This window comes from Pogona vitticeps, chromosome 9 (genome assembly GCF_051106095.1).
Source record: "Pogona vitticeps strain Pit_001003342236 chromosome 9, PviZW2.1, whole genome shotgun sequence".
NCBI classification, from domain to species: Eukaryota; Metazoa; Chordata; class Lepidosauria; order Squamata; family Agamidae; genus Pogona; species Pogona vitticeps.
In genome coordinates, this window is record NC_135791.1 from 10,427,843 (window position 1) to 10,446,974 (window position 19,132).

At 46.5% G+C, this 19,132-nt stretch overlaps 1 protein-coding gene across 1 annotated transcript; it reads left to right on the forward strand.

Annotated features, from left to right (window-relative positions):
• The first annotated feature begins 5,632 nt into the window (after positions 1-5,632).
• Positions 5,633-6,659, forward strand: TRNP1 (TMF1 regulated nuclear protein 1). The gene has a single exon (XM_078380136.1). It carries the CDS (start codon positions 5,722-5,724, stop codon positions 6,520-6,522), a length of 801 nt encoding a protein of 266 aa, XP_078236262.1. The 5' UTR covers positions 5,633-5,721; the 3' UTR covers positions 6,523-6,659.
• The last annotated feature ends 12,473 nt before the right edge of the window (positions 6,660-19,132 follow it).

Here is a 19,132-nt window from a genome sequence, read left to right on the forward strand (position 1 = left end):
TTTATAAATCTTTAAATATTTTTAACACTGTGGGCCTTGTTCTAAGCACCACACTTTAAGAAGTACACAGACCAACTGGAAGCAGTTCAAGATTGGGCAAGGAACACAAATGGTATACAGATCAGAGATCCTGGGAGCAGTGGTTGAAAGAGAAAGTGTGGCCCTAGATCTATTAAATTACAGGACAGCCTTGGGTTGAATATTAGCTGACCACTTCTTAAGAGTTGCTGCCTGGATAACTCAGTGAGTTAGATGTCTGGGTGTGGAACTAGAAATTGTGAGCTGTATTCCCCACTGTGCTTTCTAGGAGAAGAAACAGCTTGTGTAGCCATGGATAAGCTGCACAATCCCAAAGGCCTCCAGGATAAGGGAATGGTAAACCTGAGTAGCATCAACCTAGAAAACTCTGGAAGGTGTTATAACTCAGAAATGACTTGACAGCATGCAATTATTATTACTCAACATTTAAGAACAGAACGGGACAAAGACTAGCCTGTTTTGCAGATCTTCAAGCAGAGGCTGAATACCTAGTTGCCTGTTGAGACTGGATGTGTTGAACTGTGTTGCTTATATGCAATTGCCTTTCCAGTCCTTGTTTAGGGAATCCAGTAGTGGCTACAATATTGTTTCTGTTGCACCTGTTGTTGATGCATACTAAATGTCAGTTGCTGCCAACTGATTAGACATCACCTAACTACATCTATTTGACTAGTAGGGAACAGGCTTTTTCTAGCTGAAAGTACACTTAGTCTGAAGTAGCTAAAAAGGATAGTAATACTGTATATAGATTTGCACTGAAAACCTATAAGGATGCTTTTTGCAAAGTATATTTTCTAAGCAGAAAACTTATGATGTACTATAAACTGATGTTCCATACCTGTCATATGAGACATACCTGCCCCCAGGGCATACAGAAAAGCTATGTTCATGATGATACTTAATTCAGAGCACCCTGGAATAAAGGAGGGCAACAAGGATGATCAGGGGGCTTGAAACCAAGCCCTGTGAAGAAAGACTGAAAGAATTGGGCATGTTTTGCCTTATAATCATAGAATAATGAAGACAGAAGGGGCCTACAAGGCTATTGAGTACAACCCACTGAGGGGAGATATGATAGCACCTTTCAAATATCTGAAAGGTAGTCATTCAGAGGAGGGGCAGGATCTGTTCTTGATCATCCCAGAGTGCACGACATGTAATAATGGGCTCAAGCTACAGGAAGATAGATTTAGGCTGAGTATCGGGGGAAACCTCTTAACTGCTAGAGCAGTACGACAATGGAACCAATTCCCTCAGGAGGTGGTGAACAACCCTGGAGGGGGTTGGAATAAATTACCTTGCTTTAAATCTATACAGTTTCCAAATATCTGCTAGTATACATCAGACTGTTTTGTAAAAAGAAGAGGCCAAAGACGGACTGGGGCTGCAAACACCAAATAGCAGGTCCTCGGGTGGGCAACTGTGGAGAGTCCAGGGACTGCAGCCTCTCCCCCCCCCCCCCCCCGCCGCTTGACACAACTCGAAGTAACATTAAGAGGAGTTGTGGACAGAAATAGCATTTAGTAGAATATCTGCAGTCTCTGGGAGCAGGAGCTTTCATTTTCTGCTGAAGAAACGTCTGTCCCTCAATTGGAAGGGATGACTTCAGAGGGTAATGGAGTGGCTGACACATTTTCTGCAGGATACATAGTTCCTGCTTGCTACCTCCAAAAACATTAGTTTCTTTCTGTGTGTAACATGGTGTCCATCGTGTGGATTATTTTCCTTTTTCTGTATGCAGGTCTATGCAGTCTCAATACTGTAACTTTATAATGGGAAAAAATGCATCCTTAATAGAATGAGAGACCATTACTGGAGGCACAAGGACCCACTATCCTGCATCCACTGGGTAAACATACTTGTTCCTAGCCCCAGCTATGTGAAATAGTTTACTTTTTCCACTGGTATCAATGGGCTCTCCCATCACTGGGAACATGTAAGCATCGTTTCTTAAAACAAAAAGGGATTTAGCCAGAATGAGATGGTTCTTTCTGCACATATCTACATGAATATCCTTTACACAGATATTCCCACTTCTCTGTTCCTACTCCCACTCAGTTGTTTTTCCAACATTTACTCAGGTACAGTGGTGCCTTGACTTACAAACGTCCCAACTTACGACCAATTCAAGTTACGACCAGCTCCAGCTGCAAAATTTTGCTTCGATCTGTGACCAGGCGCTTCGAGTTATGAACGGGAAAAAAGGCAGGGAAGGTGGCAAATTTGAACTGCTTTCAGTTAACCATTGGTCATTGAAGAGGCTGCTTCTCTGTACGTAGCTCTTTCGCCCCAGCACTTAGAGAGTGTGGGTTCGGAGAGAGACTTCAGACTGCCTGGTACTGCTTGGTACTGTATTGTATTTTTTGGGGGACATTTTTGTTTTTTAAAATGTTTGTTTTTGGATTTTTGCTTTTTGACTTTCTTTTTTTTAAAAGACAGAATGCCTGTTCTGGGTGAGTACTGTATGTACAGGGTTTTTGCAGCGTGGGTTTGGGCTGGGGGTGGGTGGGTTCTGTTTTTGTGCTCTGATGGGTCTTGCAGTATGTAGTTGTAGCATTTTTAGTCCCTGCTTGAATGTTTTTTTATTATTATTCTGTGGCTCCTAGGGTTTGTGTACTGTGATCTCTCTCTTGTTTTAAAAGGTGCTTGGTTTAAAAGGTGTTGGTTTAAAAGGTGTGGATTTAAAATGTGTTTTAGTTTCTCCTCCCTCCCATCGTCTTTTTTCTCTCTTTGTCCTCTATCAGACAAAAAGCATTGTCTGAGGGGTCAGTTTGCTGGAATGTTTGCTGGAATTTTTTGTGTGTTTTTTTAAATTCTGTGGCTCCTAGGGTTTGTGTACTGTACAGTACTACTGTGTGGTATGCTGAACAGTACTCATGGCTCCGGAACAGATTAATTGTGTCTCAATGCATTCCTATGGGAAATGGTGCTTCAACTTATGACCATTTCGAGTTACGACCATCTTCTCGAACAGATTAAGTTCGTAAATCAGCAGGAGACCTCAAAGAGGCCTCCGGCAGCGGCGCTAAAGCCCTCAGAGGCCTTGGGCAGTGGCGATGGCGGCGGTGGGGGACCCCTGGAAGGCTTCAGAAAGATAAGGTTTAATTTTTAATTTAAAAAAATTGTGGAGGGGGGGTTTCTAGGGTGGGTTACAGATTACAGGGTTTTCAACGCATTCCTATGGGAAATGCATTTTTGACCTACGGACTTTTCGACCTATGGACACCGTTCCAATACGGATTAATTCCGTAGGTCGAGGGTCTACTGCACATGAAATGGAAGGGGGTGTTGTCGCTTTCCTTGCCTCTAGGGAAGAAATGTCTTTGGCTACCCTTGCTACTGACCCTCAGGATCAGCGGCTTCTGTACATGGAAAGGCAGGGTAATGTTCCCAAGCTCTGTGAAGGTCCTATTTTTTTGGTCTCCATATCTGTTTCTCTCTGACATTTTGAATGTGCGAGGAACATAGATATGAAAGGATATGTGTGTGACAGACACACACGTGTGTGTGTGTGCACACACACATGGAGTGAGTGAGAGAAACTGGCTAGCGGTGCATGTTCTCTATTTGCTTGTTTTCTTCAGTGCTGCTACCCAACCACACGAGAAATCCGAAACTGCTCGCTGCCAGTTGTACACGGTGACCTGAGATAGCTGTAGATGCATGCATTCAGAGCCTGAGTGATGCTCTGCATCCTAGAGAGAGGGGCAGCGTTATGAGCCAGCAGCCAGAGCTGTGCAGCCAGCAGCGCATTAAGGCAGCCGCTCCTGACGTCAAGGCTGCCTATTGGGGGCTATGCTCCCAGATGGATGTCACTCTGGTAAGAGATCTGAGAGCACATTCAGCATAGGGTGAGCCAGCTGCTGATTTACACATCTGTTCTGCACACTGAGGTGGAAGGGACGTTCTAGAACTCACAGTGCTACAGCTATATTTTGATACACAGTGTTTTCTGATTTTCAGTAGGTTTTTTGGTAGCCAAAGAGCTGACCTAAAGTACTATATATTGGGGTTTGTGGTACGCAGTTCAAATGGCATACATGGTGAAAAGAGCAAAGAGCCAGGATGAAGACCACAAGACCCAAACATACCCTGAAATATTCTGTTTCTGGTCTGAACTGCCAACAGTGAAATCCCAACAGCACCCCCCCGACCCCCCCCCTCCCACTAGGTAGGCAGCCAATGCCGCCTTCTGTTGAGCACCATGCAGACAGCAGGGACATTTGGCTGCCATGGAGCTCTCTCTCTCTCTTGTTCCGAGTAGGTCCTTGATTTCCTGCCCACCCCTCCCATTTTAAGCCTTATTAATAAAGCCTTATGTAATCGCAGGATGGGCAGACACGTTGCAGTATCAGGTGCCGCATCTAGCGGAAGGATGCTGCAATTCAAGGAACGCCCAGGATACCTGCCAGCCTCGTTTTCTACGGCAGAGCAATGTGATCCGTTTAAATCATATTGAAGGAGAACAGGGTCATTTGGACCACGTGTGTGTGTGTGTGTTAAGGGATTAAAGAAAACGGTGCCTATAGGGCAGGAGCTTCTAAGATTCAGCTAGAATGTTTCATCTTGCTTGAGACCCTTTGAGCATGGCAGGAAAGGAAGTGAACACGTTCCATATAGTGTAGTCCTGGAACAAGCTGGAATTGTTAGCATGTATACATTACTCAGACAGTGACATCTATGTTGGCTTGGCCATGTCGTGAGAATGGCTGATGGTCGGATTCCAAAAGATCTCCTGTATGGAGAATTAGTGCAGGGAAAGCGCCCCAGAGGGAGACCATAGCTGCGATACAAGATCTGTAAACGAACGGACCTGAACAGATGGGAAACCTTGACATCTGAGCGTTCAGCCTAGAGGCAGGCGGTGCATCACGGCCTCCCCCAATTTGAAGAGACCCCTGTCCAGCAGGCCAAGGCAAAGAGGCAGTCCTGAAACAAGCAAAATCAGGGAGCTGGACAGGGTGCACATTGTATCTGTCTTCAGTGTGGAAGGGATGGTCACTCTCAAATTGGCCTTCTCAGCCACACTAGAGGCTGTTCCACATCCTCTATTCAGAGCAAGTGACCATGGTCTCTTGAGAGTGAAGGATGCCTAGTCTAATCCTAACTCCTTATAGAGCATTTGTCTGGCTAATGTTATTGCTTGCCTGCCAGTCTCAGAGAGAAGGGCATATTTATACGTCTAGGGAGGACAGCATGGAGCTAGGTGTACCCTCGGTATCGCAAGCTCAGCACCCCATAGGGCTGTTTGTTTACCTGCCAGCCTTGATCTCTCTTTCGTCCCCTCTCCTCCCTCTCTCCCAGGATGTGAAAACGTGTCCTTGCAGCATCTCTAGCATCTTTGTAAGCAGGGCATAAAAAATACCAGCTGCTCAATAGTAGTCGCACTCCGTTGAGTCCTGAGAGTTTCGGGACACGCGTGGAAAGAGCAGAGAGAGAAATCCGTGGGGTGTGCGTGACTCTTTTCAGGCGGAGGTGCTGCGGGAGGGGGTCGGGGCGGGGAGGGGGGTAAGGAGGCAGATGTTTCGCGGAGGGAGATCGCAGGGAACCAGAGGAGGGCGAGGGCGAGGGCGATGCCGCCACGGCTGACGAGTCCCTCGGGGGAGGGGGAGAAGCGGGGATGGGCGTCGGAGGCGCTGGGAGGGCGCCGGGCGGGGTTTCGCCGACGGTCTCGCCGCCCCGATGACTGGCTCTCCGAGGCCGCCTCTCTCTACGCTCCCTCTCCTGCCTCCGCCCGCCCGTCCCGGTATAAGAGCGCTGCGGACCTCCGGCTCCTCTCCTGGCCGGAACGAGGGACGGAGAGCCGGAGGGGGCGCCCCGGGCTCTCCCGGCAGGCAGGCAGGGGTCGACCTTCCCTTCCATCCCCGGAGGAGGATCCGGGAGACCCCCCCTCTGGGCGCCCCCCCCCGCGCAGACCGGGCGATGATGGAGCCCCCCGAGCCCCAGCGGGAAGCGGCGTCGGCGGCCGGCCGGGGGCTGGAGGTGGCCAAGTCGCGGGGCGGCGGCGCGGGCTCGGGGGCGGCGGCGGCGGTGCGGGGGGCGCTGGAGCTGGCCGAAGCCCGCCGGCGGCTGCTGGAGGCGGAGGGGCAGCGGCGGCTGGTCTCGGAGCTGGAGCGCCGCGTCCACCAGCTGCACCGCGTCTTCCTGGAGGCCGAGCTGCGCCTCGCCCACCGCGCCGAGAGCCTGGGCCGCCTGGGCGGCGGGGTGGCCCAAGCCGAGCTCCACCTGGCGGCGGCGGCGGGGTCCCCCCTCCACGGGCCCCGCCTGAGGAAGGCGGCCCTCCCGCGCGGGCGGCCCAAGAAGCTCCTCCGGCCGCCGGGCCGCCTGCTGGCTTCGGCGCTGGGGCTGGGCGGCTGCGTGCCCTGGGCCGGCGGCCAGAAGCAGCGCCCCCGCGGCGGCCGAGCCCCGGAGCCGCCCCCCGAGTCGCCCTTCCGCCGCCCGAGCCTCCGAGGGGTCCCTCTCGCCAACGGCCCCCGGCCCTAGGTTGCCGAGTCACCGGGAGCGGCGAGGAAGAATGATCTGCCGGCTCGGAGGGGGCTGATCCTCACGGCCGCTTCTGCCAAGGATGGAGACCCGGGAATGGGCGGCGGGCCAGGCATCCATCCGGAGGTAGCTGTACATCCCAGCCCCCCCGCCCGCGGGCATTTTGGAAACTATATATATAAGAATTCCGCAATTTAAGGCACTGCCCTTATAGCAGTGTGAAGTACCAGCCGAGAGGGAGCTCTTGTAAATAGTCCGCATCACCGAGGGGAAAAAAACTTGCAATTAGCAATACCGCAACCAGTGGCCTTACAATATCTGTCCTGACTAAATCCTGCACTCTTATACTTCAGAGTCTCTGCGCTGCACTTTCAGATAGAGTTCCAATTAATCTTTCCTTTTAATTCATTTGAAGAACTGAATGGATTTCTACCTTTCACTCTCGGAAACTGAACAAATGGTTCCCAGTTGTCACTAAAGCTATTTCTAAATTTTCCTTTCTCAGTTTAATATGCCCAATAACTTTAAGCCAAGATAATGAAGATCAAATTAATCATATACTTTCCCCCCAAATAACAATTGATAGGTCACTCCCTCTTGCCTTTCCAGCCATACCATTTTATCACCTGCTTGGCTGGGAGAAAAATCATTTTGAATGATCCAGAATTAGCGGTTAGTAATATGCTGCCTTCCTTTTCCAGAAGACATCATGGAACTGCCTGGGTGTGGCTGACACAGGGTGAAACGGACATGGGAATTGTCCCAAGAAGGATGCTTCAGGATGCAAATAGGAGCCCCACTGCTTATGGCGAATGAAACTGGCCCATGGCCACCCTCAGGATAATGATGTCTATTGCATTTGGCTGCAGTCTCTCTTGGGCCTCCATAAGGATCCCAGGAACAAGGGGGTGAGTTTTCAGTAGAGCTTGGGAAAAATATGTTTTTGGATCACAATTCACAAAATCCCCCTGTAGCCGTGTTGGATGGTGGATTCTGGGAGTTGTTTTCCAAAAAATAGTTTCCCTACAAGGAGCGCAAGACGAGAGGTGTCATTTGGTCCTTAAGCACTGAGAAAAGCGTCCATCTGTTCTGCGGAAATTCAGACTGCGTCTAAACATATTGCACCCTCTGGCCCAGGAGACCATCCAATTTCTGCAAAACCTGGACATATTTCAGCTTGCATAATTCGTAAACCAGCCAGTGTCATTTCCCCCCCACTCCAAAAAAAAATGCCATTGTCCTTTCTGAACTCTGGCTGAACCAATGCACCTTTCAGTAAGGATAATCTGAAGAGGAGCAAGCTGTATTTTGCACTGCTGGGGTGGATCCCATCTGTATCTGCTGAAAATTCCCTTGAAGGCACTTGATCTAGCGAACAGACTCTGTGAGATGAAGGGCGGATAATGGCTGGACCGGTTTGGTCTCCATCACTGATTCCGTTGCTGACTCTTGATCGAGGTGTCTCTTTTATCCCAGCAGGCTGGTGGCCATGCGGGGCTTCCTGTTTCCACTTCTCTCCTTTTATTTTTGACATCCTTTTTAAATTGCAGAGACATGGCTTTGAGAAAACTGCCTTAATTTTCCCATCATCTACATCAGTGGTTCTTAACCTTTTTGAAAGAAACGCCCCCTTGAGCCATTGAGGAAGTTATCATCGCCCCCCTCCCCATGGTGATGATATTTATTTATTTATTTATTTATTTATTTATTTATTTATTTATTTATTTATTTATTTATTTAAGACACTTAAATCCAATGACCCTTGAAAACAAAATTCAATTCCAAGAAAATGAAATGCCCCCAAAAAGTAACATTTAATAATTTAGTTGCAAGCGAATTTTAAGACGCAAAAAGAAATACAGTATAAAAAGGGCATAAAAACAAACTGCAATGCAGGAACTAAAAATTTCAAGACAAAAACTCTGAAACTAAATTAAGATTGGAGGAAAATATATATTCATGCACACTGTAAAAAGGCTGCAGCCATCTTCACAGGTTTGGCTTGCTCCAGCGCCCCCCTACCGCCCCCCTTCTGCGCTAGTGCCCCCACACCGCCCCTTTTCGTTCTACTGCCCCCCTGAAAAATGAAATCGCCGCCTGGGGGGCATTATCGCCCACGTTAAGAACCACTGATCTACATGAAAGCTTCCATTATCCATCAGGGAGAAATTTCTGAGGAGCTGCGTCCAAGCCAAGAAGCATTTTGAAAGATCTCTTCATGCTCTTTTGAACGATTGATGCCTTCAGAGCAGTGAAAGGGGACCTTGTCCAGCAATGATTGTAACAGAACTTTCCCATAACTTCCTGTACAGCACTTTCTGATCGGAGTTAAGGTGTTTCTGCTGTTTTTGAATGCACAGGGCAGAAGTCGTAGGAGGAATATGTTTCTCATGTTGAGAATCTGATTGTTGAGTGGCAATTCACCAGAAATGTCATGGGACATGAGGGCTGATGTTTCTTCCCCTCGCTGCCAGTAAGCAGCCGGGAAATTTTTAAAATAGCACCTTTAACATAAATAATGACTTTTCTTTGCCATTAGATTTCCACAGGGTAGCAGTTTGGGGGCACAGTCTTGAGTAGATATTGTGCCCTCTTGATTGTTTGCATCCAGCAGGTTTGGATGTACTGTATGTGGTAAAGACATCTCCATGTTGTGCATAGCGAGCTGTATTTCACCAAGGTTTTGGCATGAATCGCACTGCAAAATAAGGATACAATAATTGCTCTTTATGCTTTTAGCAGAGGCTTTAGTGTAGAATTCTAATTATATAACAGGAATACATTGTGCTATCTTAGGCTGAACAAGGACATAGGAAACTGCACAGTGTTCTAGCTGAAAAAGCACAAAATGTTTTCGTGATACCTGTCCAGTGTTCTAAAGCCATCTTCCTGATAATTGAAGAGAAAACAGTGGGTGATTTTGAGCATCATTTGCATGGTATTCTAAGATCAGTGGCGTTTTCCTCTTGAGAATATAGGGAAATTGTCATTCTTAATTCTCCGATTATTATGACTACGGAATTCGCAGGATGAAACTACAAAATGTGTCTCTCTTCTGTGTTAACAACGTAGTATCCCTGAAGTCAGTGGGTCTAGGTGTGCCTGCTTTTTACTGGCTATGATTTTGTGCCTTTAACAGATGCCTACCTTATGGAAACGTAAAAATAAAAACTGATTCGCTGATGTAAACGAGATTTCAAATGACTTACTATGGAATTTCTATTTTAATTTAATGGTTGCGTATAGTGTATAGGAATCTGGTTAAGAAAGGGTGGTGTATAAATACCCTAAATAGAATAATAAATTATTATTAAATAGAATTATAAATTCATATAACAGAAGAAATGTTCCCCTTTCACTTTCCTCTCTGTTGGGCTGTTGAAAGCACAGGAGCTGGGCCAGAAAAAAGTTGGCAACTCTCAACGTGTCTTACATGTAGCTAATTGTGTTGGATTATTATGGACAAACGGGAAGGCACTGAAGTGCATCATGTAGCGGGTTACATTTGCCATGAGCAGATCATTGTTACTCAGATAAAGAGCACATGCCCCCTGGTGTGCAGCGCATAGCACAGAAGTACCATTAGAGTTCCATATGTATCTGCTGAGAAGTAAATCCATTGAGTGCGATGGAGGTTACTCCTTGGTAGGTGTTTGTAGTCATGCTGCCTAGAGGAGAGGGGACTTGCTAGACATTCCAAAGAATTAGCAGTCTCGATAAACAGATTCCTTTTTAGTAGAGTTCAATAGAAAGCAGGGCAAATTCAGGAAAATGATTTGAATAAATGTCTGTTTTGGTTTGGTTTTCTTGCACTTTGGGGGAATGGGTCAGGAGTAATCCTATTTGTTTGCAGAATACCTCTTCCTGCATGGCAAGACAATCAGTTGCAAGAAGGTCAAGAAAAGTTCATAAATGCATTGATTTTTCTGATCTTTGCTCTTTTGGCATCAGGAGAGGCATCTGTACATGATTTTAGATGCAATCTTTGATGTAGCTTTGCATGTACTTGAAAGAAACTTGAACACAGTTGCAGATGAGGGAAAAAATAGCAGTTTCATGAAAGTGTCGAGTCTACCTAAAGTGGATAAGAGACAGCAGGTCTGTTATGTAACCGTTCCCTCCACTACTGTACGTTTCTGAGGGATGATGGCTGTTGTGGTGCTGTGAGTGTGTTGGAATTAATGCACATGTTTTGCCACAAGCGCTTGATAGTAGGGAACACATAGTTTATATCAAAATAAACATTTTTTAAAATTGCAAATCGGGTGTCCTTTAATGGTCATTGCTAGAAAGGGACTGGTGGAAAAGGTGGAATGGCTAATATTTGTGAGCAATGCTTTCTTTTCACAGAATTTGCAGTCCTTTACATACATGTGTCAACATACATACAAAGCACTAAGTCGTAGTACCCAGACTTTACTTGTCTGGATAAGTTCCAGGGGCAAATACGTATGCTGGTGGCTGGGGAAAGTCTTCCTGCCTGGTATCTCTCCCAACACTGAGTCACCCTGGCTCAGTCCTCCAGGAAGTTACCAAAAATATGCAAAGTTGCCCACTTGTACATCAACCCCATCAGTCAGGAATACTAAAATACCCCCCAAAAAATAAAGAAAGGATTCAGTTGATGCACAAGATAAGATGTTTCTTTAGTACCTTCTATTCCCCAAATAATCAAACTGCTGCAAAGTGGTATTTTATTAAAGATGTTGCAAAAAATTTCCAAAAGTTCAAAACTTCAAAAACGGTAGAGCAAATTACATTCAAAAAAATTTGTGGGAAGGGCAATTTCAGAACAGTTCTGTTCTGAAATAAAATTTAAAAAGCTGACTATCATTGACTGACTTACACTGAAGCAAAATTTCAGCATAGTCCCAGAGCAGACTATAAATCATGCAGTAAGAAGCAGATGAGCACAGCATTTTCCTTAGAAAAACTATACTAAATTAAGCAAATTATTCAGATTTTGTATCTATGATTCACCTTTCTAGACCTTTTAAAGACCTTTCACCAATCAGTCTTTGAGTCACTGAATCTTCCAGAAGGAGAGAGTAACTTTTTCAGAGTAACTTCACTCTTTCTCCCCTCACTTCTTTCCCCCAAAACCAGTTCTCTTAATTAGCTGGTACTAGGAATGAGAGAATTATGGCCTTGGAAAATTTCTTCTCATACTGATGAGGCGCATCTTGCAAAACCTTCCAATTTACATGCAATTTGTCCCCATTTCTTCTCGCCTGCCCATCCCAGCACAAGCTAAAAAGCCTGAATTTCAAAGGCAACTGAAACCATCATCCCCTCTTTTCCCAGTTTCTTGACAACAAGGTTACTTCCCAATTATGTCTTTAGACATACTGCGTTTGCAACCTTTGTTTTCATTTGGTATTGTCTAGAACTATAGACAATATGTAAATAAGTATAAGGGAATTATCCTCATCTCTGAACTTGCCCCACACAATTCAAACCACGGGGACCTAGAGTCGCAGAAGAAGCATAAATTGTATTGTACTTCTCAGGTAGCTTCCTGAAGATGGCAAACAAAAAAAACCCACGTGTGACAGCATATTAATTGGTTTATGAACACATGATCATAAGGTAAGGCTATGGCAGATGCTTGAAGTGGGCTAAGAAATAGATGAGCGTAGCACAGATATGGCTGCAGTGGAGAATAAGCCAAGTCTGATCAGGGTGGTCAAGAGGTAAGGAGAAGAGAGCCACCAGGGTCCCACAGCTGCAGCACTAAACATGGATATGGTACATAACCAAAACAGCAGCCTAATACACGGATACAGTCAATGTGGTCTCAGTACCAATGCAGTACAGATTAACAGATGTTTTTGTCTGATTTTTCATGAGGAGAGGCTTATGCATGACCTTTCTTCAGATTTGAAAAGCATGTTCCATAAACCCCATAACTGAACTAGAAGGATCACATCCATGAAAAAGAAAAACAGCGTAAAAGCAGTTTTGCCACGGTGGAAGCAGGAAACTGATGAGGATTGTCACACCATGGATTCCCTCCTGTCGAGCCTAAAATTGTCCTGGGAAGCTTCTTCATGATTGTCCAGCAGGAGGAAATATATACAGGTAACCCCCCCCCCCCCGCTTGGGAAATTCTATTACGTTTGGAAAGGGAAGCAACTCTAACTCAGCACTGCAGTTCTGATTCCTCAGGAGTTAAAACACTAATTAAAGCAGGCCAAGTATTGCTATTTTAAAGGAATATTAACAGGGGGTTTAAAACCAGTTGGTTTTTTTTTAAAATCATACTTGAATTGCAACCGATTATTTCCCACATAGACCTTGTTTCACTTAAGAGGCCCCACTTATTCATACTACATCATTGTGATGCGCAAAGGTGTGTCACTGTGCTGACTCATACAGTGGAAAGGCAAGAAGCCTTATTTGCTGCTGACTCACGATGCCTTGTGCTTCTCTTTGTCTTCATTAAAAAGAAAAGCAGACTCCTTTCCTGGCCTTCTCCTCCACCTTTTGCTGTGCTTTGTCTCCTGATACACAACAACAGAATTTGCCTGCAAGATTTCAGTCTGTAGAAGCCGAGGAATCAGTCAAGGGACAAAAGTTCCAGAAGCGTAGCTGGGGTGTTATCAGGCATTGATAGCCAGGATATGTACCTGGAGAAGCATTCAGTTTTTTTTAAAGATGAGGATTTATCTTTAGCATCCTGTCCCAAATCATCATATGTATAGTATGTGTTTTGAATTAGTTGTGTAGAATACAAATGTTCTGTGACCTGAGCTTACCTACTCTTTAGGGCAGTGGTCCCCAACCTTGGGCCCCCAGATGTTATTAGACTACAACTCCAAGAAGCCTTCACCACCACCACCTCTGCTGGCCAGGATTTCTGGGAGTTGAAGTCCAAGAACATCTGGAGGCCCAAGGTTGAGGACCACTGCTTTAGGCCAAAAAACACAAGAGCAACTTAAAGAAGTCATCCTTACATCAGGACTCTACAGTTGTTCAGGATTACAACCACGGTCATTCTCAGCTGTGATGGCTGCTTTGTAGTGTTCCCCTGGAGCCCCCAGGGGAAGGGAAGATGCATCTCAGATATACAACTATTGAGTGGGCTTGGAGGTTCCTTGCCATCCCATAATATCAGCTGCCACCGGTCTTAGCCCCAGCCCTCCACAGTGATGGGACTGTACATGCAGAACAAACAACAGAAGAAAATTAACCAACTGCATACGTACATATGCATCAAGGAACTAAGAACCTTTTTAAAAAGATGTGGCACACTGAAACCACAAGTCCCAATAAGAAGAAAAATCCATAGTACGTAGTAAAGTGAATCACTTAAGAAAGTGAGCCAAGCCACAAGTTACAGGTTTTATTTTATTTCTATGCCCTCTTTCTTCCAAGGTGGTTAATAAATGGTTAAAAACAGGGACTCCTAGTGTGGTGTAGTGGGTAAAGTGATGTCCTAGGACTCAGGAGACCTGGTTTCAAATCCCTGCTTGGTTATGGAAACGCACTGGGGGAGTGGCATTGGATAAACCACCCTTTAAGGATTTCACTTACTTGAAAGCCCTATCAGGGTTGTGTTAAGTCAGTAGTTACTTGATGGCACATCACACACAACTAAAAACTACGTAATTATGACATTGAAAAACCCTCCTGGTATCCTCCCTGGAGGTGGCTCTCAGAGTGCAAGTGTGTGAGCTCTGCCACGAAGCCTTCCCACCCCCACCCCCAATTTGGGGAGACAGAGGATGGGCTGCTCCAGAGATTTAAAAACATGGTGTAAGACCTTGTAGGGAGAGGCTGTCCTTCAAATCACCCAGACTGAAGCTGTGGAGGACCTGGCAGGCCACAACTAGGACTTCGAAGAGAGCCTCAGAAAGGGACCAGCAGCCAGGGAAGGCGTGTTAAAACTGGGGGGGCTGTTGTGTTCCCTGCAGCCAGTCCGAGTCCGCAGTCCAGCTGCACCGTTTTGAATCAGCTGAGGTTTCCAAACTCTCTCCAAAGTTGGCCCCACATTGCAGTCATCTGGACAGGAGTTCACTCCAACAGGTGTCCCTGTCGCCGGATCCGATATCTCCACACATGGACACTACTTAAAAAGCAAAGTGTGCTGCTTATGGACTGCCCCATAGCGCTTAAATGCACTCTCTGGGCCGTTTAGAAGTTATTTATGCAGGCTTCATGTAGCCCCCCCCCCCGAGCAAGCTGGGTGCTCATTTTACCAGCTTTTGAAGGATCAAAGGCGGAGTTCATCTTGAGCCGGCTACCTGGGATTGAACCCCAGATCACGAGCCCAGTTTTGGCGGCAGGACAGCAGTTTGTTCCCTTCTCGGCCACCCTGGACGCTGTTCCAAGACCTCTATTCAGAGCAGGTTGTTCCCATCGTCTCTCAAGGCTGGAGGATGCCTGCGGAGCAGCTCAACCCCTGCATCACCAGCCTCATCTAGCTGCCTTGTTCTCTCCCGAACACTGGGCGGACGCTGGCTCAGGGCTAAATTCAGGAGCCTCACCAAGCTCTGAACCTGGGCTTTCACAGGAAGCCGAATCCTGTCTAATATGAGGCGAATCCCTATTCCCAGATTGACTAGGAGCACTTCTGTCTTGTTGGGACTGAACTTGCTAACACGATGATATGGAATAAAGGCTAATTATGCTTAAAACAGGCCCTTTCCCAATAACATAATAACACCTAGCCTGCCATGTTTTGCCAAAATACTCGAGGTGAATATCCAGCGACTCTGAGCTGGAGTCCCGAAGGCAGCATGTGTCGTTCTGCCAACTCCTGCGACATTGCTGGAACCAGTTGTATTGGCTCTTGCCTTTCCATTGAACCATTTCAGCAATGTGGAGAGGGGGGATCTGCTGCTTGGGTAACAGCCTATCCTCCATATTACCTTACCCAGGCTTCATGCTCTGGAGAGGACACTCCTCGATTCAGAGCATGTTACCATAGTCTCTAGAGACTGAAGGATGCTTATGAGAAAGCAGTCCTGGCAGAAATCCTAGGGAAGGGGTCTCCAGTCTAGGCAGATAATTCTTTATTCAAAACCACGAAGAATGATAACACGTTTTATTTGAGGGCAGAGGAAGGCAGAAGAGCCAATGAGATAACAGGACTGACCTGAAGGTCAGGAGATGCTGGTTCAAGTCCCCAGCCATCCATAGAAACCAAGGATAAACCCCTCCTGAAACATCTCATACACTTTAAAATCCCTGCAGAGCAGAAGAAGCAACTTGGTGGCACATAACAAGAACAGAAGCATCAGCTTCCGCTTTGCATGAAGAAAGCCTCAGATTTAACCTCTGCAGCATCCACTTAAAAGCAAAATACAACTGAACATGGAGGCTGCATCGCCATCTCTTCGGGAGCCTCTAGCGGAGGTTTTCATGCCTTGAACAGGAGGTTGGAGTGAATGGTCTACCACTCCCCCTCCAACGGTATGAGTCTAGGATAATAGATCATGTGATGCTTTTGGTTATCTATCAGGATATCTCACAGTCTCTGATACTGGGTTAGAAAGACAGATAACCTGACTTGGTGGGGGCGATCTTCTCTTAGATTCTTGATTATCAGCGCCAGCCCTATCATGAGATCGACTGAAGAAGCTTCCTCAGAGGCCAGAGACTGCAAAGCAAGAGCAGAATTCTCCCACTGCCTTGATTCCTCCTGCGCATTCTGGTCTTTCCCCTCTGTGGTTGCTCAGAGGGATGAGGGAGCATTCAATCTGGCCTCCATTCCAAAGCGAACTGGCTGAACATCCTGCCAAGACTGTGGATCAAAAGATAAGAATTTTTTAGGCTGCGTACTTATTTGAATTTTGTGATGCAGCTCTTGGATCCCAAAACTGTATCCAAAAATGTATGTCAGGGAAAGCTGCATGCAGTAAGCATGTATTGGGGAAATCTGTGAACAAAGGTGTGAGAATGATTAAAAATCCTGAAGCGTATATTAAGAAAAAAATTGTATGAAAAGGAATGCATATTTTTTTAAAATTGTATTTAGGAAAAATTCTGATCAATGTGAAAACAGAAGGGAGCACAGTTATGGCTCATACATGCAAAATAGCCACAAGCAAGGCATATAGACTAATTAATCTCTCCCTAGATGTTTGTGTCACCCAGCCTGTCTTGTAGCCCCCGCGTTAGCCCAGCCAGCCACCGAAGTGGTGGAAGATACTCTCCCATTCCCAGTGCTGAAGAAAGGGTGTGATCAGATGGCAAGAAAAGGAGAGTGCCTGATTGCACCAGAAGGGGTGGCTTTCTCAAAAGCAACTTTCCTTTCAGGGATCCTTCCATCTGTGAAGGAATCACTCCACCACCACCCCCCCAGAGCCCCCAAGACGTTTAGCCCTGGTGCTGGATCAACGAGGTCCAACTTGTTTGTTTGTTTGTTTATTTATACCCCGCCTATCTAGTCATTTCGACCACTCTAGGCGGCTTACAACAAATGATAACAAGTTCTAAAAAAATTTATAACAATTAATTAATTCGATGATTCTATAAGATGGGGAAAATAAAAATAAATCGAATAAAGAGAGAAAAAAAGGAAAAAGGACAGGAATTAACTGGAAGGGAAGGCCTGCCTAAACATCCATGTTTTTAGTTGGTTCTTAAAAGTACCCAGCAAGGGTGCAGCGCGAATCTCCGGAGGTAGGTTATTCCAGAGACGAGGAGCCACCGCTGAGAAGGCCCGGTTTCTAGTTCTTTCTTTCCGGGCCTCCCTTGGCGTCAGGCTCCTCAGCCTCACCTCTTGGCTTGCACGGGTGACACGGGTAGAACTAGTTGGGAGTAAGCGTTCCGCCAAGTATCGAGGTCCTAAACCGTTTAGGGCTTTATATGTAAGCATTAACACTTTGAAGTCAATGCAGAAACGGATGGGCAGCCAGTGCAGCATGGCCAGAGTAGGAGAGATATGCTGGTATTTTCTCACTCCAGTAAGGAGTCTGGCCGCCGCACTCTGCACCACTTGAAGTTTCCGCATCAGCTTCAAAGGAAGCCCCACGTAGAGCGCGTTACAGTAGTCTAATCTAGAAATTACGAGCACAAGTACTAAGGTAGTGAGTGCCTCCGTGTCTAGATAAGGTCGCAGCCGGGCAATCCGCCAAAGATGGAAAAAGGCGGTGCGGACTACCGATGCCACCTGCGTTTTCATGGTCAGCATCGGGTCCAGGTGTACCCCCAGGCTGCAGACCCCACTCTTCGCCCCCAGGGCCACCCCCCCCAAACATGACGGAGTTTCCCAAGCCACCATCCACAGGGCCACCCACCCTCAGAACTTCCGTCTTGTCCAGGTTCAACCTCAGCCCGTTCTCCTGCATCCACTGCTGTACGGCCCCCAGGCAGTGCTGGAGGGACAGGACGGCATCACCTGCAGTTGGTGAAAAGGAAATATAGAGCTGGGTGTCATCGGCATATTGATGACACGATCCTCCACATCCCCTGATGACCCCACCCAGCGGCCTCATATAGATGTTAAACAGCATTGGGGAGATGATCGACCCCTGTGGAACTTGGTCACAGATCAGGGTCAGGCTGGATTGCTATTGCAGGAGCCTTGCCTCAGACTCTGCCACAAGCAGTCCAAACTGAGCGCTGTTTCCCAATCTGATCCCATCCTAAGATTGATCTGCTCACCCACTCAGCTTCCGTACAGGGAACTGTGACTGATACAGAATCCTTGGCCTGGCTCTGGCTGAGTGTGCAGCCAAGGGCATTGCAGCTTCGTGAGAGTCCTTTGCATGCCGGCCCAATCCCTGGCATTTTGAATCAGAACTGGGTGGAAAATGCCTGCCTGAGTCCTGGAGAATCTCTCTGTGGCTCAGTGCTGACAACACCAGGCCAGGCGGAGCAAACAGAGACCTGACTCAGTACATACGTATATAGTGGCTTTCCATCTTGGGCTGCCCGTGAACCCCTTTCAAAAATCTTGTTGACACAAAGGAAGACAAGGAGGAAAAGGCAAAGCTGGTTTCCTCTCCTCTGGCTGTTGCCTTAATCTCATCCCAAGCTTGTCTGCCAAAAGCAGAGAGGAGAGGATGATTTTAATAGCAGCTTAGAGGGTTCAGATAGGAGAAGGAACACATTATCTCTGAGAGGGTTTCAATTAATGGTATGAAATGCACAGCTTGGTCTTAAATCCTCCTATTCCACTTCCCACTCCCGATAAGTGATTATTTGCAAATCAGCTTTTGGTTCTATTATAGCAGGACCTATTTAAAAGAATTGTAGAGAAAGTTTTAAAAGAAGAAAGAAAAGAAACCCATTCCCTCCATGAAATGCATAAAGATTAAAATAATGGACATTTCCCCGCACCATCCATATTTGTTTCCATCAAAGATGTGCCTGCAATATCCTTTGGTCCAGTGCACTTACAACGTGTGAAGGATTGGCAGTATTCTTGTGCTTCAAGGAGACCCAAACATCTTGTGAACATTAGTGTCCTTCACTAAGCTGAGGGACTTATGCAGATGAATCTGTTTACAGTAACGGCATAGCCATACGTATCCTCTCTGCACATTTCTGTTCTGCTTTTAAAATCAGACCTCACAGTGTCAACTCTGAAAGTATGTGGAGAATGCTTCTATGTACTCCACCACTACAGCACACTGCTTTGATGAACATGACTCCACCT